This window comes from Labrus mixtus, chromosome 22, assembly GCF_963584025.1.
Source record: "Labrus mixtus chromosome 22, fLabMix1.1, whole genome shotgun sequence".
Taxonomy (NCBI): Eukaryota; Metazoa; Chordata; class Actinopteri; order Labriformes; family Labridae; genus Labrus; species Labrus mixtus.
The window spans coordinates 3,588,799-3,614,893 of NC_083633.1; the positions used below are offsets into that span (position 1 = coordinate 3,588,799).

Consider the following 26,095-nt stretch of genomic DNA (forward strand, 5'->3'; position numbering starts at 1 on the left):
GAATACTCAAACAGCCACCCAATGACAGGACGCCACTGGTACACAACACTAGTACAGAGTGCTAGAAAGGGACGACAGCGACGCCACTGTGAGCCTACGAGGAGCCTGAAGCACTCGGTTAGCGGTTTGCCCCGTTAATTCCTTTTTTATGTCCACGTTTGTTTTGGTATCCCCTGGAATGTTAAAGAGACTCGACCAGGCTGTGCTGAAGCCCTGGGAGCGATAAAACCACTTCCTGTCAATTTTAAACGTCCAGATTTTAAGAGAAGAGGAGCCTAACGGATGGTGCCGGCCAGCCTGCTTACTGGAATGTATCAAGAGCGGGGAAAGTATGAGCAGGGAAAAAATATAACACCGACTCCAGATCCCACGCTCAGCAAGATGAGACAGTGGAATAGACACTCGGCTGCAGGTCACACGTCCATCTCTGCTCCGTCACTCGACCTGGAAATGCTACAGTGCTTTTTTTACAAGTGCTAAAGGCCCCGCTAAAAAAAACGACGAACAGAACGGACCAATCTGGAGCTTTGGTAGGAGGCGGTGAAGAGGGGGCGGGGATTGTTAGAAATTGACGCGATGCAGTCTTAACCACAGCTGTTGTCTAAGAGCAAATACAACAAAAGACTTCACAAGAACCCAAACTAGTTTTTTTGTTTTTTTTAGCAGTGAAGAAACAAGTTCATGCTGTTCCAGGGAGATTTTTTTTGTCCTGTATTCTATCTAGTTATTGTACAGAGAAGGAGGAAGAGAAGGAAAAAACAGGTCTAGTAAAATACTATGTATATCGAGCGACACAGCTCCCAGTATATTACCATTTTCGTAACAAAAATCTTGAAACTTTTTTTTTTCTTCAAATTCTCTACCAAGAAAAATACAAAACATTATAAGGCGGTAAGTAACTATTTTTTTTAAATGTTTTTTTTTGTTGTTGTAATTTTTGAAGCCGTTACAGTGCAGTCGATCCTCAAGGCAGCCGGGCCGGGCTTCACTGCTGCTTACACTCAGCTGGGGGGGCTGCATCCTTCTGTAAGACATCACAGGGGTGGGGAGGGGGGCACGGTTAAGACCAGAACGACTCCATGAAGAAAACAGACACAGACACACACACACACGCACACGCAGCAAAGCCATTTCAACAACTTAACAAATCCAAACAACGTCTGAAAAGTGTTGAGACAACATCGTTAACATGAATGAACGTGGAGACTATGAGGCAGCCACATCAGACAAACTATGACAGCGATGGGGTCGAGACGGTTGCATCCTCATGAATGCAACAGGAAGCTGGTGCAGGTGTCCCTTCAACCTTTTCTGTCTTTGTGTAAATCAGTGGAGATACGTGGATAGTTTGACAGTTTTGGGAAATTCACTTCATTTGAAAATAAGAAGCACAGTGACGCCTCTTTTATTTTGTCTTTTGAGAATGAAGCTGAAGTCAGGAGATGGTTCGGCTCGCTCAGTCGTTTTAACAGTGAAATGCATCGCTAAGGAAATCCCTATAAACAAGAGACTGAACTAAACTAGTACTGACTGCCGGGGACAGGTGACAACGAGCTATGAGATGCAGTTATAAGCTCTTCATCCTCTTTACTTCCAAATTTGGCTGCTCTAATAATATTTCAGACACTTCATTGCATGCAGAAAAAAAAGCAGAATTATTAGCACGGCTGTTCACTGGCTGCATCACCCGAATAAATGACAAAACCCAAATCTGTGATGAAAGCAGACCAAGATAGAATCGGGTGAGCGTGAGGCAGGTGAGCCACAGATGAGCGCAGTAGGCTAAACCTCTTCAGTACGAGGCAGTGGTACAGCCTCCTACTGACCAAATAATCAGAGATAAAGTGCTCCTGACTTCGAGTAAAGACGAGGGGTACGATCTCATTATCGACCCCAGCAGGAAAATTATGAAGTGTATTTCCCAAAAAAGTCAAACTATTCCTTTAGCCAGTCAACTCTATACTTCCAAGTTGAAGTTACTGAGCACGTAGGAGTCGAGGGAGGTCAACCTGAACCTCTAAAACAGAACAGAGGCCAGTTTTTCCCTCCTCTCCACATGTTAGACCTCTCCATATATCCCTACTCTAATCATAGTTTCCTCACTAGCTGATGAATTTCATGTTGCAGTTACAGGAAAACGAATGGAAACACTTCAAACAGAACCTCAGGCTGTGGTGCTAAAATCAATTAGCTGCCAAAAACAAAGGAAACAGTCGAGTAAATAAAGGATGAGAGATCATTAACAGCCCATCATACAGAGGGGGAGAGGGAGGGGGAGGGGGGCGTCCTTCCAGCACACATTAGACTCTCCTGGAGGTGATGGCACTCTGCAGCTGCTCTCCGCGGGCCTGATGCCACACCGACTGAGCCGTGTGAGGTCGTTGTGGTCACTGTGTAATACGTTTGGCTGCAGCTGAACTCGTGAATATTCAGTCTAAAATTAGTTCTTTGTGCGAGACGGTTTTTCATCAGAGCGTGAGAACAGCTCAGCGATGATGCAGCATCGGTTATAAGACTTCTCTCAACATTTTTTTATCTGCTACAAGCAATGACGTTTCTATTTAAACGAGAGAAAATAAGGTTAAACTTCTGACAACGTCGGCAGCCCCAGGGGGAATATAACACTTGGATGTCTTTTATTCTATTTTGGTAATCCGCCAAATATAACCTGGTGCTTATTTTAGAACAGAAAAAAGCCATTAAAGGCAGTTATTTAAAGGAGGACATATTATACTACTTCTCCACCTTTTCAAACAGTTCCCTGTGGTCTAAATGAAACATCTGTGCTTTGGTCAAAATATAACATGAATCAAGCACCAGAGGAGGTTTGTGACCCTGTATAAACCAGCTCTTTCAGAACACTCCGTTTTGGTGTGTGTGTCTCTTTAAATGAAATGAGCCCCCCCCTGAGTTTTCCTGGTAGACATCACTCCTTCACTAGTGAGAATAAAAATGGCAGACCTGAACAAAAGTTTTGTTCTAGACTGGGGGTGGAGATACCAGGAGATGGAGGGGATTTTTTTTTTTTACCAGAATCCCACTGTGACATCACAAGGAGAGCACATTTGAAACTGAGCATTTCTCTCTGTGTTGTAAGACTTATGCAGACTATAAACAAAGGACTGGATGGATTTATTTCACATGTTGTGGGTCAGTAGACACTCAGGTTACCCAGATATATGTTCAAAAACACTGTCAATGTGGACTTTTCATAATATGTCCCCTTTAAGAATTTAGAAGCAGCTACAGAGGGAAAGCAGCTGAAGATGACTAATGTGAACAGGAAGGAGGATATACAAGTAAAATGATGCTTACATGGGTTTTATAAACAAACATCTGTGAGACAAACGCACAGATTATGAAGATTAAATCGCGACCCGGACAAAAACTGAAAACTAGACAGCTTTTGTGGATGTTCGACAAACAGAAAAGGGAAGGTCCGACTCGCTTCAACATACAGAAATAATACAGGTGCAAATGCAAAACTCACTATGGGTTAAACTGCAAAAAAATAAAAACACCAAACGGATGAGTTAGTAAGGGGTGCAGCACGGCGGCAGAGGAGGAGGGTGCTGATGTGAAGGGGGAGGGGTGGGGGGTGCAGAAAGAAAAGATGGAGGGATGGAAAAACAAAAGAGGAGAAAAGGAGGGCGGTGGGTGTGATGGTAGTAAGCTGACAAGTCACAAGCTGTACCTACCAGGATAGGGTTATTTTTCTACTGTCACCACTTAAACCTAGTGAGGAAAAATTTAAAGAGCAGCTGACAAAAGGTGCCAAAGTGACCGGAGATGAAGACACATTAATGAATAGGAGAAAAAAAAAAAAAAAGCAAAACTAGCAGAATACAGAATGTCAAAGGCGTTTTTTGTTGTTTGGCCAAGAAGCAAAGGTCATGCTTGTTTTTTTTTTTTATGGCGGGGTGTCAAACTGTCAAAGCTGCTCTAGTCAGGTGGAAAAAGCAGAGTAACCCGATGAAACTACACTGAACTAAAACCCTGAAGCAGATCATGTGGCCTCACAGTGTAAAGCTTAAACTACACAGTGTATGAGGAGACTTACACCTGTGCAAGCTCAACAATGCAAACATTAAACTGATCAAACTGTGTACCCTGTTTCACTGATTATTCATAGTTTTGTTTTATTCCTAAAGAAGGCTGTGAAGCAGTAAATCAGCCGTCTACAGGAGGGGAGCCGTTATCTGTTAGCCTCAGTTAAAGTAGAACAACAACCTCTCTGCAGATTGGAAATACAAGAGTCATCATTTAAACTAATTACTTTTGTGTCAAAGCTTCTTGAAAATTAATGATTTTAAAATGAGGCCCAAACAAGCTGAATGTGGATTACATTCCACACGAGTCCCCGTCCTGATGTTTAAAGCTACATCCACACTGCTACGTTTTCAGCTTTTGAGGTATCTTAAACTAACACAGAACTTCCACCAGATACGTTGATGTGTGTTGCACGCCAGCTCCGCTCTGGTAGGGCTCTGTGCTCTCTCGCCGTCAACACCCAAAGTTTGTGTTCTCAGAGCGCAGCACGGAGCAAAAGGACAGACAAAGGATATCCCGCAGTAATAACAGATTCATACACGACAGCGTGAGAAATCCCTGTATGTGGTATTAAACTGTAAAAAAAAAAAAAAAAAAACCTTATAAATACATCAACTAACTCACATAAGGTCAATGTTCCCAACCGTCAAAAAGTGTTTTATTCTGAAAATAAACCGAACATTTTAATGTTGTTTCAGTGTCTGACTTCCTGTCCTGCTGGATCTGCTTTGTTGTAAATTAATGCCCCGTGCTCCGGCCCGTGTATCTGCTGCAGAGAGCTCAGGACTGCCGGAGCTCAGAGAGCTGAACCTTACACGCGTCAGCTGGAATTTATCAGTTATAATCCAGCCCAGGCTGCAGGTAGGACTAAGCATAGGTCACTCGCTCTACTAGCAGAGCTTTTTCAACAACCAATAAAAACTGAGTTCTAAATAAATAAATCTACATTGAGTTTAGAGTTTTTGCACAGTTGCATAATTACTCACTACAATAACAGGCTCTTGGAACAGAAATTACAAAAACAGTACATGATTATTTTATCCTTTTCCACCTGTATGCAGTAGAATAAAAAAATGTTGATTTCTTATTTTTTTAAAGAATATTTTTGGGGCCTTTTCGCTGAAGCAAGACAGGAAATGTGAGTTGGAGAGAGTGGAGTATACATGCATCAAGGGGTCAGGGTCAGGAAAGTCCAGGACTGTGACCTTGTTGTAAGGGGCGCTTGTTGAAGGAACAGCAGCTAGCTTAAACATTAAGGTCAGGGTCTGCACTGATAAAACACAAACAGCAGGCCTATGTGGGGCTCGGCCTTAAACAAACGTCCAACCTTTTTCATCCCACATACTAAAAACTAATTTTAACTAAAAGGATTCCCGCAGTGTGATCAGTGTGAACGGGTAGACATCGAATCACATACTAGTGTGGATGTAGCCTTAAGTTGACTTGTTCTGATCTGTCGTTTGATTTGGTTTAAAATTTAGTAAAAACATGCAGTTAGACTTCACTAACGGGGAAATTAATCCTGAAAAGAGAAGTTCAGGGTTCAACCTGGTTAGGGCATAAAAAGGTTAAAATAGGGAACATGTACTGGGAGTTGGAGAGTTTATTTTTGTGTCTTTGAGTCAAATGAAGATCACAGCAAAAATATAAAAGCTGAAGCAAACCAAAGCTGGTGTAGAATGAGATGCATTTGACAGCATGTATTCTGTATGTTGAACTCTTTGATTGTCAAATAGATTGAGCACAGCTGTTCTCTACCTGCAGCTCAGAAACACCAGGAACAAAGAAAACGTCTGTAACATTAACAGCGTTTGAGCACGGCTCTGATCGACGTCCTCTAAAAAGGAGCTGCTTTTACTTTTTGGGAGAGAGCCGACCGAGTAGAGAAGAGCTGAGTCAGGTCTTTATAGAGACACCAGAGATCTTTACAGGGGGAGGGGCTCTATGAGTGTGTGTGTGTGTGTGTGTGTGTCTGTGTGTGTAGAGGTGATCTCACCTTGGGATCATAGTCGGGGTCGTTCTCCTCATCAGCCTCCTCCTCACCTTCCTGCACAGACACAGAGCCACGTCAGACTACAAAGCCAACACAACTGCACCGAGCATAACGCTGCGGGAAACGGATCTAAAATAAAAACAGCCTGAAGAGTATAAGCTCTTTGAAGCAGAGAGGCGTCTATCAAACAAAGACGTCTACCGTTTGTTTTGATAACCTTGTTTCTACATATCTGATATCAAACCATAACATCAAGCATCATTTGATATTGTTTTGATTGAGAGCCCCCTGGCGACGGGTTTTAAATACTCTGCATTTAAGCAAAGTTTTTACAGATTTGAGAATTAAAAATTATTTTAATTCTAACACAAGAATGTACCTTTAAATTAATCAAAAACAACAGTATACATGTGTAGTTTATCTTGCAGAGCACAAAGGGTTAACCATCATCCACATCTATTGCTGCTCTCAATAGTCTTACCTCATCATCTGCCTCCTCTCCCTCTTCATCATACTGCAAAACAAAAACATGTCCATTACATTTTTAATACTTCACAAAGATTCACACACACAGCGTTAATAAAAATAAATAAATCGACAAACGATCGATCCTACATGAGAATATAGTATTTACTGTGAAGCCACAACATGAAGTGGAAACATGAAATGATGTCTCTCTAAAGTCAAACGCACAAAGTTATTTAACCTGAAACCTCACTCATGTCTGTGTTTGTTTACTTTACAGCCGGACTAAAGAGGACCAGACCAAACTGCAGCTGAGATGGCAGCACTCACATCGTCGTCGTCGTCCTCGATGGCCTCTCCTGTGAAGTAGAGCACAGCCCGGGGAACGATTCGCTCGCGGATGAAGTGGCCGATTTCAAAGTCTGCAGCCAGGACCGCCTCCGAGTCCTCGTCCTGAAGACAGACAGATGGGTTAAGTTCTGCATTTTACAAACTGATGTTTCCCTGTGATCCTTTTTGAGTATCTGTAACGAATCTCTTGATCAACAAACATCAGGGAGTTAAGATGAACCTTTGCAGTCAAAAACATTGAATTTGAAACCACACTTCCTTCATACATGTTCTTCTCCATTATTACATATATGCAATTTTACGCATGAACTCTGACCCTGTGGTTGTTTTGGTGGTTGTGAAGTATCATTGACATGTCTCTAAACAAAAATGCCATCATCTTTTGCTTTAAGCTTTATTGAAGCTTACATAAACCCTTTACTTATTAGGAGGATCAAGGCTTTGTTGGTTTGGTCTTTTCAGGAGATTTGTGGACGAGAACAGGAGTTTATACTTTCCCACCCCACTCATCAGTTAATCTGCTCGCTGCAGAGTCAAATACACTGCTGGTTGAGTCAGGCTGAATTAAACAGTAAAAGATTAATGAGTGGAGACAAAGATCAGAAGTGAATCTTTGTTGTTAAATGTTAGGCCCTCAGGAATTTCAGCATTTTGTTATTTTGACTAATCGGCTGATAAAACTTTTGAAATCTATAAATAAGTGTAGAAGAAGAGCTCAGACTCACCAACTCGCCATTTTCTGGAACTGCAAACAAAAAGAGAAAGTCACAATTCAGTTCAACCACACGTAATCATCTGAGAGTCATCGGGGTACCAGTGGTTCAGTTTTAGTGTCTTACCCTCTGGCGGGGTGAAGAAGTTGAAGAAGGAGTCGTTGGGGACCGTTTTGGTGACCGTCCTCACCGTGCCGCGGCCCTTGTGCTTCTGTTTCTTCTTGATGGTTTTCAACGTGACGTTCTTGCCCTTCGTCCAGTCGATCGTGCACCTGTGGTGAAACACGAGGAGACGACGGCGGCGAGAGAGAGAGAGCAAGGTCAGTGTCCCGACATTTTAAATGTCAAATCTAAATGAGAGCTCGGAGCTTCTTTTCAGAGTGCGACTGGAGATGATGATTCAGAGGGGGAGGAGCCAGGGACTTTTATCAAAATGACAGCAGTATTATAAAACAATATGAACATCTTTGACAACATCACATCAACAAACGACAACAATCCTCAGCGTTCCTTTTTGACAGACAAACACAACAAGTGAAATCAGCATGAAAACAAATATGTTAATTGATTCTACTTTCTAACGGTCCAGGGACCTTATATCGTTTGGCCAAAATAATTAGGGAAATGTGTACATTTCTTTTTAATCTTCCATTAAAAAAAAAAACATCTTTGATTAAATTATATCTTACTTTGGTGACTGTGAATCTTTTTCAGAAATCCAATTTTTAAAATGATCCCTACAAAGATCCTGTGTATCTACAATCAAAAATCAGTTACTCTGCATTTTTGGTAGTACAAAACAAAAACACTAGCCAATATTGGGTGTCTAGGACTTCTATTATGTTGCCATGGTAACAAAAGAGTTGTCTTTTTATTTTCACAGGTATCATATCTTAGTTAAAATTTCTGGTATCATGACAATGCTAGTCTGCAGACATTAGTGGAAGAAGATTTACTTGAAATTCTGTTTTTACACTTGTTAATGAGTCATGCAACACACATAGGCTGAAATATACACACATGCACAAACAGGATCCTATGGACATGCACTAATGGAGTGTGAGGGAGCTGCACACAGTGGGGGATTTGGTGCCTTGCTCAAGAAGTGATCTAGCACCTCTCCAACTACCAGACCAACTTCCAGATTTGGTCTTTGACTTGAACCGGTGACCCGCCGGTTCCCAACCCAAGTCCCTACAGACTGAGCTACTGCCGCCCCCGAGCAAATGATCCTAGTTGTTCTGTGATTGGTACAGACCAGCCCCCCCCCCCCCATGGATCAGCACTGATGTGATCCGTTGATTGGTGTAATAAACAAATAAATACTGCCAAGACTTTGACAAGTGAATTAACAAAATGAACATAAAGCTGCAATCTGAGATGCTCACCCTGTGCAGCACATGATCTCTGGTCCGTCGAAGGAGAAGGGGTCGCTCTCGTCCGGCTCTGACCTCATCTTGTAGGTTTTCGTCAACACTGTGTTTGTGAAGAAGTCGTTGGCCTCAAAGTGAAACTCTAACGTGAAGCTCTGAGGAGGGAGACCAATCAGAGCGGTGCATTTAAAGAAAGTAAACAAGGGAATCGAACCGTTTTGAACAATTTCAACACGAGAGTCGAGCTCACTCACCATGGGCTGTCCTGGATCTGAGAATTTTACTTTAATATCTTGTAAATGTTTAAGGATGGGTTCATCGTGTTCCTGAAGAAAAAAAAGCAAATGACAGCTTTTAGAAAATCATCCTGCACATAAGGGCTGCCATATTTTTTTTTACCATAACACTTTACACAATTTGGCCAGCAGGGGGCAGCAAACCCTGTTTTTTTTTTGTTTTTTTTCTTTAATGAACCAACACCGTCTGTGACCTATTTTTTAGCAGCAGTGTGGAGGAAGGTACCTGCAGCATGTCACTGAGCAGGTCCACGTTTTTGAAAACTGTTAACCAGAACTCGGGGATGCCTTTGGGGTCTTCCTTCTCCTCGTCTTTCTTTTCCTCCTCTAGCTTGGCCTTCTCCTTCATCTCGTCCTGGTAGAGGAGACAGTTTCTCTTTAAAATAATGCATGCTCAACAACATTTACTTTCTGAACATCACATCATGTGAAGTGGAGCCTTTTACTGTCCACATGCCTAAAGACAGGACTACAGACTGGAAGACTGAACAAAGAAACACAGACTGACTTAACGGTGCAAAAAGAAATAATCTAAAAAAAAAATTAAAAAAAAAAACAGTTTCTCTTCATTAGATTTATGCTTGAAGGTGGGAAAATTCTCTTTTCAATGAGCCACCATGCTACATGCATGAAATGTGTTACTCGTAAAAGCAACAAGTGAATCAAAGTGACGAGTCAGACAGGAAGCATGCAGGTGTATACGTCACCTGTACCTGCTTACTTACTGTCAACTCTTCCTCTTCATCTGCCTTCCATTCACACTCCTCATCTGTGGGCTCGTAGGCTGCTTTCACAATTTCACTTCTCTGTGAAAACGGGAGAAAAGATTGAAGTTAAAGGTTGTACCAGCTGCTCAAAGTTACACCAGACTTCAGTTCAGTAAGCATTAAAATCCCACGTTTGCTTTCATCTGATGGTTTTAATAGAGGCGTGATTAGTTTCAGTGGCAGGTGTGAATGTTTATGACATCTCTGCTGACCTGGACCACCGGACCCAACCAAACCCACTCTCCTGACCAGTCCAGGGCATCAAGTCCCACGGGTTTTCTCTGAACTTGGAAAACCCGCATTTTGCTTTTTCACTCCAAAAATGTGGAACAATTTACAGCACTCTCTCAATATTGACACTCTTGTTTCTCTTGGACAAATTAAGACAATGATCTCAAACCTCTTCACCACAGTGTGTGATTGTTTTCTGTCTGTTGTTTTATATGTGGTCTTTTTTGTTTTGTATCTTGACATTGTAAATGAAGGTTTGAAATGACATGAAAGCACACAGACTTTATGCGTGTATGAAATTAGCTATACAAATTAAAATGTATTGGCTTAGCTCGAGCAATATCATCTTGGCCTTGAGTAAAATGCCATTATCAACATTTCTGGATACATTTAGTAAAAGTGATTAATTAATTTGCAGATATTAAAATTGTTTACATCCCTCAATTTAATTGTAAACAACACCTAAATGCTACAGCTGCCGACACAAATATAAACAGGCTTCTCTTTACAGTGATTCGTTTTATTTTTGAGCTTTTGAGTCGATCAGACAAACTGAGCTGCTTGAAAAATCCTGACGTTGTACTGAACATCAAAGGTATTGGGTGTTTGGGAGAGAGGGAGGGCTTTTTTTGGACTGTATGTACAGGAGTAAGTAGGAGTTAAGCAGCTTTAACACGGCACAACACTCTAGGAGCGTTGTGTCTTTATCAACGGCCACATTTACTTCCAGAGTTGTAAAAAAAAAAAAAAGCTGATCCAGTTATCAAGTAGTTTCAAGATATGCATCAGATTTGAGTTCCTAGAAAAAGAATCATGACTTATTTTCATACGAGTCTTCCTAACAGATACAAACTACACTAGATAGAAGCACAGAAACCAGTTTAAGCAACAATAGAGAAAACAACATACTTTGTCGAATAGGGGTTGGTAGAGCGCTGCGTACTTTCTCTCCAGCTCATGGACTTCTTCGTAGAACTTCGCCTCAATGTGGGCGCATTTGACCTGCAGGTTCTTGAGGGCGTTTACACGTCTCTTTACAACCTTTGGTAAACTGCAACAGAAGAGACAAACACAGAAAGAGACATGAGTACATACTGGGAAATAGGCAGTAAAACGGCTGTAATTATCAAGTATTAAGAGATGATTTTTTGAGGGGGGTTGTATCATCATAAGGGATGAGACTGCCAGAGGTGAAAAAGCTGGAGTGATTTAGTGAGAACTTGATGACTTGACTCTGCTAGCCATAACTGTATCTAGGTTGCACGCCCAGGTAGATTTTAGCTTTGCAAAATACTTTAAAGGCTTTTTTTCAGTCAATTATGTCAGCTTAAGTCAGTTATTGGTTGATTGGTTTCTGATCTGTATCACTAGTGTGCCCTACAGATTCTTGACTGACATGCGCCTGTGTCTGTACGCAGCCATGGACCACGAGAAAAACACGATCCTACAGGCCTCAACTGTATGATTGAGATGTGTGGTTCAGAAACAGAGATGCCTGACATTTGAAAATGATTCATTTCAACCTGTGGTTTTATTTCATGGCATGTTTTATAATCCTCTTGTTTTGCAGATTTTGTTGTATTAACTCAATATTGTGTTAACGTGGGGTTAAAGCCATGAAGAGAGACGATCGTCTTCTTGATGATAGTGGTTCCCAGATTTTAAGAACTGTAACGATGCTGCACAGAATCAAGTTTTCCCCCACACTGTGGGAAATCAAAACGCCCGCACTATGCTGGCAGGGGAATTCATGTTTGGTCCAAATCGCTGGGATGTCGTAAGTGTAGGGTTTGTTGGTGCCAGACACTTGACATGTTGATCAAAGAGCTGCTTGCTGATGTTTTTTTTTTTTTGTGGGGAAGAAGAGGATCAGTGGGTGGCATAGCCCTGCAGCCAAGACACACAACCACGCTCACTCAGACGCTAATATCAAAGACTGAACCTCTGCTCGTGGGTTATTTTAACATTTTAGTTTCTGGTGCATTCTGTTCATCCATGAGTATGATAAGCTGAGTATTCACATCATCCTGGACTCTGACTGAAGTATAACACGGCATTAAACTTTAAGACGAAAGTGGGTACAAGTTTAATCAACCACTCTGGAGACTCATCCGTTAAACTCCTAAAGGTTACAGATGACAGAACAATAATTCGCCTCATTGGGATGATTAAGACTCTCCAATATGAATTGGAAATGTATCCTTACAACCTGGAGCTGAACAGGCTTTTAACAGGAGTTCACTGTCATCCATCACTACAGATAACAGTACAGTTACGTCTTCTGTTATGGAAATTATTCCCGGGGCATGAAGTGGGCTTAAACGGCAGACAGAAACATGTTCTTCCTGCAGCAGCTCAGGAAGTTCAAGCAGCCTCAGGATCTGCTGATCTAATTGTACTCCACAGAGATCCAGTCTGTTCTCTGAACATCAATCACTGTCTGTCCTCGCTTTCTGTCTCGTTTGGTGAATGATCCAAACCAGTCAGGACTGCAGGGGGAAAAAAAAAAAAAGACCTCAAGGTCAACCTGTCCTCCTTCAGGGCGTAAACATCACCAGAGTCAGAAGGCATCAAACTAAGACAAAAACTAATCCCTCTTCTCCCCTCTGGTAGGCGCTATAGACTTCTGTATACCATAACAAACTCACAACCATTTCATTTTGCTTTCAAGATATGAATATCCAGATATATCTCCTCATCAGTAACCATCTTTGTTTACATGTTTTCTGCCAATAAGTGATTCTGATTTTTTTTTTTTTTTTTTTTTTCATCTCATCATCATGCACAATGGACAGACAAGACAGCTGCAGATTTCCCATTGTGGCCTGTTACAGGGAATTCATTAGTATGATTCTATGTAGAGGATTTATAATGCTGCATTTTCACAGCCATGTTTATCCCAGAAAGCTTTTTTTGTTTTGCATTTCTGTGTGAAAGATTCAGAAGGTGCATTCTTACATCAGTAGCTATGTTTATTCAGGGGCTACACCGTTGACACCTGCCTGTTTTATAAACAAGCTGCAGGGACCTGACAAACTGGAAAGCAGCTTTTTGTACTCTCAGGTCTCCCCTGCTTGCTTAGCCATTTTTTTGTTCTTCAATCAAACATAGCTAAACAACAGGCGGGTTTTAAGCACACTTCATACGGGCTGTCTGTTTAAGCTTAAGTGATGCCTGTGAAGTTTGGCCAGATTCTCCTTTTGCTGTTTTGCTATTGAGATGGTAAATAAGCGACCAAATGTGGGCTGAGACTCAACATCATCATGTGAGCAGCTCAGCGGTCACAGTTAAATCTTCGTGCTCGGACATTAAGTTTGGGTTAAAACGTTTTATTTGTCTTTACCTTTGGTCTTAATAAACGTATCTGCTACCAGACACTGCTGCTAAATATGAATCACTGAACTTCTCTTGAACTTTGCATTGCTGCTCAGCGAGGCAGACTCTAAAGTAATTATCATGTAAATATGCAAACAGAAAGCAAAAACATCCACCTACCACTGAGGTGTTTGCTCATGTTTACAGCCTACAACTAATACCCCACAGCAACAGAATTTTTCAGTGAAGTAGTGCATTATTTCTGATTAAAGAAAAGTGTTTGGCAGCATTTTGCCAGACTTAAAATGCACATAGTTTGTTATAGTTACACGTATCAGGGATGTCTGAAGGAAACTCATTTCCTTGTTAGTTTAACAGTTATTTAAATTCAGCCTAACTAACTAGACTAAAGTTAGAAAAACAAATCAGAAAACAGCCAAACTTGAGCACAATATAATTAAAACTGTCTTCGGGTGAATGATGCATTTCATTTTGCTGAGCGTGGCTAACGTTACCAGCCTTCGGTGGTCCCTGCAGGTTACCCTCCAGATGCCTGGGGTAAAATGTTGATTCGCACTGCTTCGGTTGATATGCCAGTTCAACCTGACACAGCCTTCATGTGTTTATTTCCTCCATTTTCTGGATCAAAACGCTGCTAAACTGCGCTGCATGTTCCCTGCTTTTAAGTCCTTACAGATGTTCAACAGCTGCTCTATGGGGACTCTGGGCAGGGACACAGCTGCATGTATGCGTTTGAGGATTAAATAATCACTTAAGTCTCGTTCATGACTCACCTCTCGATGTACCCTGACGGTGAGCCGTTCAGACCGTCCAGCCTCTCCTGCAGCGCTGCCAGGATCTGTGGATTCTGCATCATCTGCACGGTCAGCTGGCGAGCTAAAGACACAAACAAATACAGTCAGATCAAGGCTGATTAATTTGACTTTGAAAATTATTTTTTTTCAGTTCTAATTTGATGCAAAATGAGCTCAAGTGGGAGGTTTGATTTAATCTTGGACGAGAAACACAAGACGCACAATAATTCAAGATGGTTGTCCTGTGTTTTCTTGGACCAAAATGAGAACAATATTGTTTTGAGAGATTTAGAAATGGCAGAAAATCCAAAGGAGTTAAAGGCTTTGTGTAATTCATCTACAATACAGATAATAAAGTTCTCTTATCTGTGTGTTTCTAGTCATCTTGACACTGCAGTTCCTGCAAAATGACTTTAGCACATGAGAACCATGGATGGTATTTCAAACAAGACCAGCTGAAAAATCACTGGAAATATTGAAGTATTTTGCTCGTGACACTTCCTTTTTGTCAAAGTAGTTGTCAGCTGGAGAATCTTCTGCATCCTTCTCTTGTCCCAAATCTTACAGCCCCACACCTGTTTTACCTGCACCTAGTAATAATGCTGCTTTCTTTTTGTTTTTTAATGCCAGTTAGCGAACTAGCAGCAATTACACATTACATCAAATCGCTGAAATTCCTCCTTGTTTTTATAAAGTAATGACTATTTGAGTACTCCAAAATCATGATGCATCTCTTATTTGAACATTTGCAATAGTTAAACAATGTTACTTCATCCTCCCTAGTAACATCTAACGTGCATTACCCATCTCATAATTGTGTTTACCAGAATATTTGAGCAGGGCGGAGCAGAGTAAACAAGCACAGTCATATCTCAGATCCATTTAAACATGTTTTTTTCCCCTGATTATTTTGCCTGTGGTGTAATTTGAAGTAAATAAATAAAACCCTGAATGTATGCATGTTGATACATTGCACAGACTGAATGAGTAGTAAAAGGCTGCTCTCTTTGTGTAAGCAGACAGGTGACAGATGGTACCATCCCAGTGTCCGACACACCGCCTGCACCTATCAAAGCTCCGTGAGAGCGCTGCTGGCAGGTGAGAAGATTAAAAGAGATTGGAAGTCACTTTTCCCTGTTGGCATTTTGCTTGTAATGTGTTATCAGCTAGCATAGATCGGCTGTCCAAGGCTCAGCTTCCAGTCAAATAAATACACCTCTGCTTGTCTGAATTCACACAACACAATCTGTTTCCTGGATGCTTCGATACAAAATGCTTCTTTTGGTGAATACATCAGTGAGGGGTCAGCTACTGCAGGGCCACATGTCTTTTTGAGGAGACAATGAGTGCTTTACTCTTTGTTTGCCTCTATTGTCCACCAGGCAGTGTCCCTGCTGAATACTAACAACTTTCTGATCTCTACCTCACTAAAACTTCAGAATTAAAATGTTCTTAAGTTACCATATTGACCTGAATATAAGACAAGTTTTTTTCATATAAATATATCTGAAAAGAGGGGTCGTACTATATTCGGGATCTAGGAATTTAAACAGCAATATACATCGACAACAGCCGGTTGCGCCAAATTCTCAAAACCTGAATGTGCCCCCCCCATGACTGGAGGAGCTGTCAATCCAAAGTCACAACAGTGAAAGCAAAGGGTCGAGGTCGGATTCGAACCCACGGTCGCAGTGCTGAAGACTACTTCCTACGTACATGGGGCGCGCACAATAACCACTAGGCTATTGCCACCCCAACGCATCCTGTTTTTGAAGGTTTTTCACAGATTAAAAGATGTTTAAACTGTCATCCAGTGAGACAATTTCTATTGTGTTCAGCAAAGTCAACAACATGCAGTTTCTGTGCAGTTGTGTCTTTCTTTTAGTTCCCATCTGTTTTCACTTTGTGGAGTTTGCACTCCTACCAGCTACAGTACAGTAAATGAGCTCTCAGCCTGCAGTGAAAGTTGTGAAGCACAGACCCCTAGATTACGAGCTCTCTGCCAGACTCTGCTGGTTTTTGGTGCAAAAGAAATAGGGTGTCTCTTCAGATGTTTGATTGTAGATCAGCCAAAACTCTGCAATGACGTCTCAAATAACCTAGGCAACTTCTTAAAAGACTACCTTAAATGATCTTTAAGCACTGAGCTGTGATTTGCAGGCCTAACTGAATTTTATTATGGAGTCAAACCCACGAGTTTACGACAAGCAGTGTGAGTTTGCACTGCATGTTAACACCATCAGGCTGTAACTGTGTATTACTCATGCATTTATAATCTGCCTCATGTAAGGCTTTCCTCAGAGTGTGGTCTCGATGACAGATCGGTCGTAGGAAGCCAGAATGAGCCTTCTTTCAAGTCTGGTTTTAAAAAAAGACTAATCAACTTGCTATAAATAGAGACGACCAAACAGCTATCTATATCCGTATCCACAATGAGCCGGAAGAAGGCTAATATGTGAGAGAAACTGAATCATAAATTGAGCCATGAAGGCGGCATAAACAGCATCCAAGATCCCAGAATAAAAACAGATATTGCCTCCCAGCTCTAAACTACATTTCAACATTGTGTCATGCAAATAATCCTGCTGTTTTAATACCTGGAAGAGACACAGAGGTCAGACTGTGACTGCTGCCAAAATGACACTTTTATGCACCTGAATGATTTAAAGCTTGTACACAGCTCTTGAAATAATCTTCTCCTTGGCATATATACACATCAACACAACCATAAATGAAAATATATTGGCATAAATCTGTAACATTTTCACAGGGAGACCAACCTTTGCTGTTTTCATCTTCTCCCGTCTCCTCCTCTTCCACATCCTCCACGTCCTCCATATCTGCCGGGTCCATCTCAGCCTGGTCTTTACTGCTCCAGGAGACACACAGAGAGAGAGAGAGAGAGAGAGAGAGAGAAGGAGGGAAGGTCAGCCAAAGCACAAGACACTTCAGTTTGTGCACAAAATTAACACCAGCCAACAAACTTTCCCTGGCATGTTTAGTGTGATGCTGCCAGGGACTTAGGCCACCCTTCAAGCTGTCTAAGATACTCATGGGACAAGGAGAAGACCCCCAAGACTTGCATTTTATCCTGCAACCAGCGGCCAAACGTTGTGATCAAATTAATCACATTGAAGCTGCCTTATACTCTCGCTTACCAAAAATATTACCCACTCATTCGTGTGTACCATCAATACGTCCAATTACATGTATCATTGATATAAAGGCAAAAAAACTCATCATTGCATTGTACTTTGTTTGCCAACTCCACACTGTCCTTTTGACATCATGTCCTGCCTACAGAATCACATCAGCAGAGAGAGACAGAGAGAGGTCCACCGTCTGTAGATCCTTCTTGTAAATGCACCTTGCTCCTATCAAAACTGAAGCTTCTCATGGCTTCATTTTTAAAATGTCAATGTACAGCTGCTTGCTGCTGATTCTGTGCTGAACCCCTATAGATAACGGAATATTGAGTGGACCTTTTAAAAGATGCCCAGGTATCGCGTCATTCTGTGGGAAACACTGTAGAAACAGAGAAGTCAGGAAGATTTAAGTGGCAGCTTGTCCTGAAATTATTTGAGAGCAAGTGTGAATAAGGATTTACACGGACAACACGGCTTTGCTGGTAGAGCAGGTTTATGTTGTTCTGAGCTAAAAAAAAATTTAAAAAAGAACTTGTGATATCTTCGTATTAAAACGAACAAATCTGTGTTGACAGGAAATTAATTAACAGGAAACTCTCATTAGGTCTTAAGGAGTTAAAGTAAGAATGATCTGGTGCAGTTATACTGAAATGCTTCACTCAATGGATATCTGAAGGACAGGGCTCAGTCTTATTCTCTGCACAAACAATACTGCCCGTCTCAGCAGTTAAAGATCCAGAGGCTCCAGTGTAACTCCAGCAGTGATCAAAATTGCAGGCCTTTGTTTTTCTACCCATGGTGCTGTTCAAAGCACTGAAACACGACACCATGCTTTAAGATGCAGTGCTGCAGAGCTCAATGATGAACACAACACAGACAGCCTCCTGTCTGTCTGCAGGACAAAGCTTAACTTATAGAGTTAGATAAGCATGTGTGTGAGGCGGAGGGAGATGGTACCCTCGCTAGTGCAACATCAATCTTGTTTAGAAGCATAAAGATGGATGGATGCCACACACGGGGAAAAGATGGCATCTTCACCCTTACCTGAAAAGACGTGTTGGTGAATGTCTTTTCCCCGGGTGTGGCGTCAAAAATAGCCCGGGGATAAGTAAACAGAGCGTGCTGTGCTTCCCTCTATCTGTTTAATCATGTTGTATATCTGACCATGGCAAAACGAGGCAGGTCACAGCAGGGGATCCCTGGCATTACAAGCTTTAGACCTACAGAGGAAATAAGAGAGCAGCCGAGTGTTTGATACAGGGCGGCACTGGGAGAAGATTACTTACTTGTCGATGTCTGCCATCTTCGCTGAGTCTCAAGTGATGCTAAAGGGAGAGAGAGGAGAAAGTAATTAGTTTACCTAAGGACACAAGCTCATTAAATTTTGAGTAACATTTGACTGCTACGAGATCTGGGTCAAACAGCGTTTGCAAATAACTCCTCATGCTAATTTTAAGCTGCTTAGAGAGAGAGAGAGAGAGAGAGTACTACGGGGTGATGCTAAAGTTAGCAACACAAGAACAATGGTTAAAAACCGCCTCGTCATTTTTAAAACAAAAACAGGTGTGTCATCTGAGAGCTGCAGATCTTGGTACATTTTTTTTACATTGTGTGTTTTATTTACACGACTTGAATGAAGTTTTGGGATGACCTGAGCTGATTATAAGGTTCTATTTTAAGGACAACACTGGCCTATTTTAATGGATTGCGCTGGCTAAAACAAGCACAGTGCTTACCTGACTGTACTCTGACTGCTGAAGTTGGAGTGCTATGCTTGTTTACAAAAGCCAGGCTTGACATTTCAAGTGAAATAAGTGTGAATAACTGTTTGTTTGCGTCAGTGGGTGACCGATCTGACACCTGGTTGGTAGAATACAGTGATTGTACTCATGCCTTTAAATCGAATTAAAAAACAAGGTAGCAAAACATTCAAGAAAAAAAAAAACTGACTGACCCTTCCTGAAGCTGAAATAAAAAAACTGCAGAGGCAGAATAAGAGACTTTGTAACGGATTTTAACTCCACTGTTCGGTTTGTGTTTGTACAAGACGACTTTGTATACTAAACAGGCAAATAGAGAATAAAGCTCTTGGGTGTGACGTTACCAAAATGGCGACAGCAGACTCAGTGGCGTTGCTTTGCATAGCAACCAGGCTTGGCTTTAAGTGTTATTTTTTCAGTTGTCAGTTTGTTGTGTCTTTATGCAAATCAACGGGCTGAAATTGTTTGGAGGCTGAAGCAACAGATTGTGATGAAATCTCACCTCTTTGATAGCATCTTACCCTCCTAAAAAAGTAAACTTCAAAAGATAAGGGTACAGCACTGAAAAGATACTACAGACACACAGGGGTGCAAGAAAGATTATCTTTCAAAGAACGCACTAATACTGCCTGCTGACATGTATGCTACCTTTAAAAACAAGGTTGCCACATGTCCACATTATGCACTCCATACTACAAGAGATTAGAAAGTCATATATCATGCTAAATGCACTTTACCATGTTTTTTTTAACTCTAACATGTGTCTCTAGTCCGTCTACAAACCCCCAGATGATGAGAAAAGTCCATCCCCTGCGTCTTTTGCCTGCTTCACTTTTCAGAAAATGTGTGCTCAAACAGGCTGTTTGGAGATTTTCCCTTCATGACATCACAAAGGGCAGTAACCCCTCCCCCAGGTTGGTGACACTCCCACAGCTAGGTGTTTGTTCTGCCCTTTGAGTCTGCCTTCTCACCATAAACAAAGCCCGAGACAGAGAGGGGGTGTGGTCAGACACAGCTTATTTACATATTTAAAGGTACAGACACAGAAACAGCCTGTTCTGATCAGGGCTGAAATAGAGGGGTTTATAGACATGATCAAATACAGGATCAGAGTGGATTTAAAACAAGAAACTTCACACATGTTTTGGGGAGTTCTGAGACTTATTTAAACTGGTTAAAGGAGGAGAATATGTGACCTTTAAGACCTGCTTATGGGATGCAAAGACTTCCTTTTCTATCCTAGTTTGTTTTTAAGTTAAAAAAAAAGTTTCAAGTCATTAACTCAATGTGGCATGAATAGAATTTGAATATTTGATTTTTAGAGGGGGGTAAACAACACTACTCCTGCAGAATACAGCTCTTTGCAATACCTCCTGTAATAGGAAATGAATATTAAAAGGGAAATACAGCTGCCAACAATACTTCACCAACAGCCTGCATCTAATAAAAGATCAAAGAGCAGAGTTTTCTTTAAAATAAGAAGAAAGAAACCTAACTGGCAGCTGAGCAAGTTGCTCTTTGAGATTGTCTCAAACTTTATGTGTCATGTCAGCAATACAGAAACATTCCTTCAAATGTACGCTGCAACTAAAACTACTGAATAAAAAACAGCCTGGTTGTCACGATGAAAAGGTTTCTCCAGGATGCAGCCTGACTCAGCTCCGCCTCCTATGTAGACATCTTGAGTTTATGACAAAGTGCGTAACCAAAATAAGAGAACTAAATAGCACCAGGAACATGGAAGGTTAATGTTCGCTGCAAAGGTTCAAATTTTAGGTCACCTGCCACCATGACACATTTCTTCTAACTGGTAAAGAATATTTTTGTACAATCAGGGAATCAGGCTGTATTACAAAATCAATATTTGTACTTTCAGGTTACTGTGACTCAGTGTTTACTGTTTACAATTGGCAGGTGAGAAGACTCTGAATCTAAGATGAAGAAACTAAATATTTACCCTGCTCGAAAAACGAGTGGTTCAATAGAATATCAGGCTTCAGCACTAATGTGTGATTTAGTGACTCTCCCTGATCCCAACACGGCACAAGAGGGTTGTCTATGTATATATATATATATATATATACATATATAAAAACATTTCACATCATGTCTGTGCATCATTTTGGAAATGTGAAGTTCTTAACATGGACTTTGGTCTTCTTTTAAAATAATTAAGTGTGATGCAGCAGCGCAATTAATAACATGTCAATTATCAAAAAATGATAAATTGCATGATTTATTTCCTGCTGTGAGTGGATAACAAAGATTTAATTTAACCCTGGTCTTGAATGATAGCTTCTGAAAGAAGTCCTTCTATCTTTTGGTACAGGCAGGACGGGGTCTGACTGTGACTCATCCCCTCTCAGAGGAGTTTTCCCTTGAGATGAGATTGATAACTATGGCAGTCTTTCAGAGCGGTGCAGATAGTGGAGACCAACACAAGAGGATCTTCAGTCATTGTGAAGAACAAAGATATGAAGACTCGAAAGTTTAGCAGGAGTTTGTTTGAGAGCTATTTGCTTTTCAAGTAAACTGGTTTTATGTGCAGTTCATTTGAGGGTAAACCTCACTGACCGGACCAAGATGTCACAACCGATTCTTGTTAAATTGACAAACCTCCAGATGTGTAATAACTCACGCACAGACTACAGTTTAACACGTGTTGTATAACTTTAAGTGTTAGCATTCCTCCTGCCCCACATGTCCTGCCAGGTCCATAATTGATAAGAAAATAAAACTACCAAATCTGCAGCACAACAGTTATTATATAAATTATTTTGTTTTCCTAGTTTCCATTGTAGTTTGATATTAAGAACACATCTGAAGCTACACTGGGTGAGGAAGGAAGGCTGTGACGTCTTCATCTCTGACTATTAACTTCCTGCAGCAAGTTTCTGCATCCCCTTGCTACCAAATCATAATAGCCTTACCATTCACTTTAAGTATTGCATGTATTTGCAAAGCAATTTCTCTGCCTGATGTATGCAAACAATTGTGATTTAATCTTAACATTGCACCTCAGTTGAAGGTGGATCATTTCAGTTGCACAACTGACCTTTAAATCGGCTCACAATCTACACATTTTTTTAGGATGAGTAAGAACGCACATCCACAGATGAATCAAACGACATTCAGCAGAATAAAGAACTGACACTTTAACAGAGGTGACCTGTACCCAGAAGAGGATTAGGCAATGTTTCTAAACATGCCTTAGTTGCATGACATGCATAAATTATGTTACCTTTATTAATCATTAAAGAATATGGATTTATCATGATTTTTATCTCTACATGAATTGCTTAATTCTAATTTAAACACACACATTCATGAGGAGCCTAAATGTGACGTTTCTAGAAAAAATAAATCACCTGCTGCAAATGAAAATGACATTTCACTTATGTGGCAAAGGCTACTAATCCTGGTCTTCGACTGCCACCTTGCTGCTGACACGCCTTTCTGTCAAGTCATTAATTGCGTTCACCGGTCATCCTGAGGGAATATCAGTCCATTATTAGATGATGACACTTCAACAGCTGCACTGATCTGCGTCCCAAGGGCCCAAGTCAAAACCTCTCTAGTCACATATGATCAGAAATCAGCCTCACAGGCGACACAGAAACTGAAGAAGAAGCCAAAGATTGTTTCAAAAAATGAGCAAGACGGATTCCCTTTACGCAGAGCCATCACATCGACAGCATCTCCCTATACATTAGCTGGCCTACATTCAGCTCATACAGCAAGATTATTCAGCGACAGAGCTGATGTGACAGTTCACCAGGCGCTGTGCAAAGTCACGTGGCAGATCAAATTGTTACTCCCTCCGTACGGGGGGATAACTGATGAAAAGAGCCGCCTCTGCTTTGTGGTTTTAACATGTCCCATTTCTCAAAACCAGACATGCGTCCTGTTGCTTTTTAAATACGGGGAGATACTTGAACAATCCAAATGCACAAGTATGGAAGCAAATACAAAAGTGTATGCTCCACATCACCCTGAGAAAATCTAAGGTGACACACACTAACTGCAGCTTTCTTGCATGGTCCATTATAATCTGTAATTATTGATGGGAAAGTACAGTAGGAAGCTCTTAGCAGCAGCAGCCCATATTTTTCAAAATGTATACAGTTACATAAAATGTGATGACAGGCTGCTTCAGGTCCAGGTCAATAGATGCTTTTTAAAAGGACTAAAATAGTTGCAAGGAGACAATATTAGATAAAAAGCTTAATAGGGATGAACGGCTCCAGACCTTTTAAAGACTATAAATGATGATCATAAGAAGCGCAAGTGCATGAACATCATGTCGAAAATACATGAAGGCACATGCAATATAATACTCTGATCTGCAATTTCAAAAACGGAGACTCAGCTTCAAATCTCAGGAACAGAACATCTCGATGTGACATCATAAAGTCATTACCGAGTTGTGATTCTAGACATCGCTTACTTACACATGTTCAGTTTTAGAGGGTAAATAACACTGAACTTAAGAGTGTGGTGGGGGGTGTTTTCACAGCCAAGCTTTGCATGCTCACTATGATGTCATACGTTAAGTATTTTTGAACTACGACAAAGCTACTTGAGGGGAAATGATAGCGTGGTAAATGTAATCTACTTCATTCATATGGCATTGGGAATAAATCAGCTTAAAGCGTACATGTGATATAACAAACAACAACTATGCAATTTAGTAACATAGGTCACACAGGCCATTACATAAACCAAGAAAATTACAAATGCCTGGCTTTGTGGGAAAATGTGAGGAATGTCCGCTTTGGATTCGAGTACAGCGGATGATTTGAGTACGAGTGGTACATGTATGGTGGTTGCACAAAGCAGGATATCTCAGTGAGCCAGGTACATTCTGACAACATGCCTCAACTACTCTGCACATTTGAAATGAATAATAACTACTGCATTGTTTCAGCAGGTCAGAGGACAAAACAGACAGGACTGGTCAAAAGGCAGAGCAGAGAAGCAATGCTAAAATAATATTACTTGTATTTTCAGAAGTTATTTTCACAACAGATGGCATTTCACTGTTTAAAGTTAAGCGAATATAAACTTAGTAGTTCAATTCCGGTGTTCTCCTTTCCCAAATACGGCTAATTCATAAAGTTCAGACCTGTGTATCATCTCTGCCCTGACACAAAACGTTTAAAAAAATGAATTCATAAATATGAAAAAATAATCCAGGTGGGGATGCGGCACCCAGCAGGTAACTCAGAAAGTCAGCATGTCAAAACTTCTGTGTTCGGTGATCATGCCTATAATTCTATACATATGATGAATGCATTTTTTAGGGCATGCCTGGTAGTATAGTAGTATTTAAATTTCATTGATACCCATTTTGATGCCACAGCAAGCCAAAAAAATAGTAGATCGACACTTGATATAGAGTAATTTCTTGTTTTGCAATTTCCAAAATATGCAAATACAAATACTTTGGCACTAATATGATGCTTATGTCTTTATGCTTTTGTGTGCAGGAGGTTGCTTGCAATTTATTGATGAAGTCATTCTTTCCTCTTCTGTGCACCATCACATGTCTTAACTACATGAATTTAGGGTTTTTTTAAAAGCATCGGTAGTTTTCATACCATCATTAAAATAACAGAATGTGTCATTAAAAAAAGAGTTATAGAAAAGCATCAAATTTAAACAACTTAACTCCCCCATCACTGATTATGCATAAATAATATACTTTTTTTTTAAATCGTATTTCAGTAACAAAAAGCCAACATATTCTATATCCAAAAGAATATCCATCAAGCAATACATGTTCATCAGATGTAGGTGTATTTAAAAACCGTTCTCTTTCCAGGACATGCTTTTCTCCTCTAATCCTGCACAGAGACCACGTGTTGCATGCTCAGGTCCATCAATTACTGACAAGACGCCCTGACACATTTTATTAAACTTTATTTTAGCCACAACCTGTTGGCACATCTACCTTTCGAGATGTAGCAACAAACGTCCACCCGATTTCTTTGCCCACTACCCCAAATCAGGGCTCGTAAACAGGCCAACTTCAGCCGGCCTGCCCGGTCTTGTCCCCGCACTGCCTGTATGTGTGTACGGCTAGTTCAGCTAAGCTAATGTGCAGCTAGCTCGATGCGCACTGAGTGGGAGGAACAGCTTCTCTGGACACGGCGCCGTAAGCTCGGAAATATGGGCCGGTTTAGGAAGTGGTGCCAACCCCATCGGCACCGTGTTTTAACCGGCTAAAGCTAAGCAATATCATCGGCTATTCAGTCAAACCTAATCCTCATTATGTATCCTTAAGTCCAGACTCACATCCACAGTTCTCCACCCTCCAAAAAAAAAATAAGGTCAACTCCAAAAAATACAATTTTGAAGACACGTGTCAACAAATGTCCGGCATTAAAGACAATTACACGACATTATTCCTTTTTCTATATGAGTTATTGGTGAGACAATCGGAGGACAAAGGGTGCACATAGAAATCCCTGTTTTTATTATTTTTTTTCCTCGTTAACACACATCATGGTGGAGCCTCAATGGCTGCTGTTTGTCTCACTTCACTAGCATTAGCAGAGCTCCGCCGTCTTCCTCTGCTGTCGATAATTCAAGCAGCAGAATGTAAAAAATAACTTCTGAAACGACAAGCAACTTTAGGGCGTTGTCACTGAAGCCATATGCAGGTCCTGTCCCCCCCCTTACCTTGGCTCTGTGGGCCGGGAGGCTGAGCTGGTGAGGCGGCGCTGCGCAGTGAAGAGGTCCCGGGGAAGAAAGAGACTCCGCTCCGATGGCGGTAAAAGGGGAGACAGATCCCGCCGCCTGCGCTCATATACATCCG

At 41.1% G+C, this 26,095-nt stretch overlaps 1 protein-coding gene across 3 annotated transcripts; it reads right to left on the reverse strand.

Moving 5' to 3' along the window:
* Positions 1-495: 495 nt before the first annotated feature.
* On the reverse strand, positions 496-26,095 carry nap1l1 (nucleosome assembly protein 1-like 1). 3 transcript variants are annotated; one of them, XM_061029675.1, is made up of 16 exons: positions 25,960-26,095; positions 18,802-18,840; positions 17,150-17,238; positions 14,349-14,451; positions 11,149-11,290; positions 9,955-10,047; positions 9,468-9,596; positions 9,200-9,271; positions 8,961-9,100; positions 7,699-7,844; positions 7,585-7,604; positions 6,839-6,961; positions 6,525-6,557; positions 6,047-6,097; positions 3,699-3,735; positions 496-1,024 (listed from the first exon to the last, which is right to left on the reverse strand). In XM_061029675.1, exons 2-15 carry the CDS (start codon positions 18,816-18,818, stop codon positions 3,730-3,732), a joined length of 1,164 nt encoding a protein of 387 aa, XP_060885658.1. In that variant the 5' UTR covers positions 18,819-18,840; positions 25,960-26,095; the 3' UTR covers positions 496-1,024; positions 3,699-3,729. The 3 variants fall into 3 exon arrangements, with proteins under 3 accessions (XP_060885658.1, XP_060885657.1, XP_060885656.1); XM_061029674.1 differs by lacking the exon at positions 3,699-3,735 and having other exon boundaries at positions 9,967-10,047; XM_061029673.1 differs by lacking the exon at positions 3,699-3,735.

Coding starts and splice junctions, on each gene's coding strand:
- nap1l1 (XM_061029673.1), bottom strand. Junction 14,452..17,149: donor AGAAGATGAAAACAGCAAAG/GTTGGTCTCCCT, acceptor TTGTGTCTTTAG/CTCGCCAGCTGACCGTGCAG. Junction 7,605..7,698: donor CTTCTTCACCCCGCCAGAGG/GTAAGACACTAA, acceptor TTTTGTTTGCAG/TTCCAGAAAATGGCGAGTTG.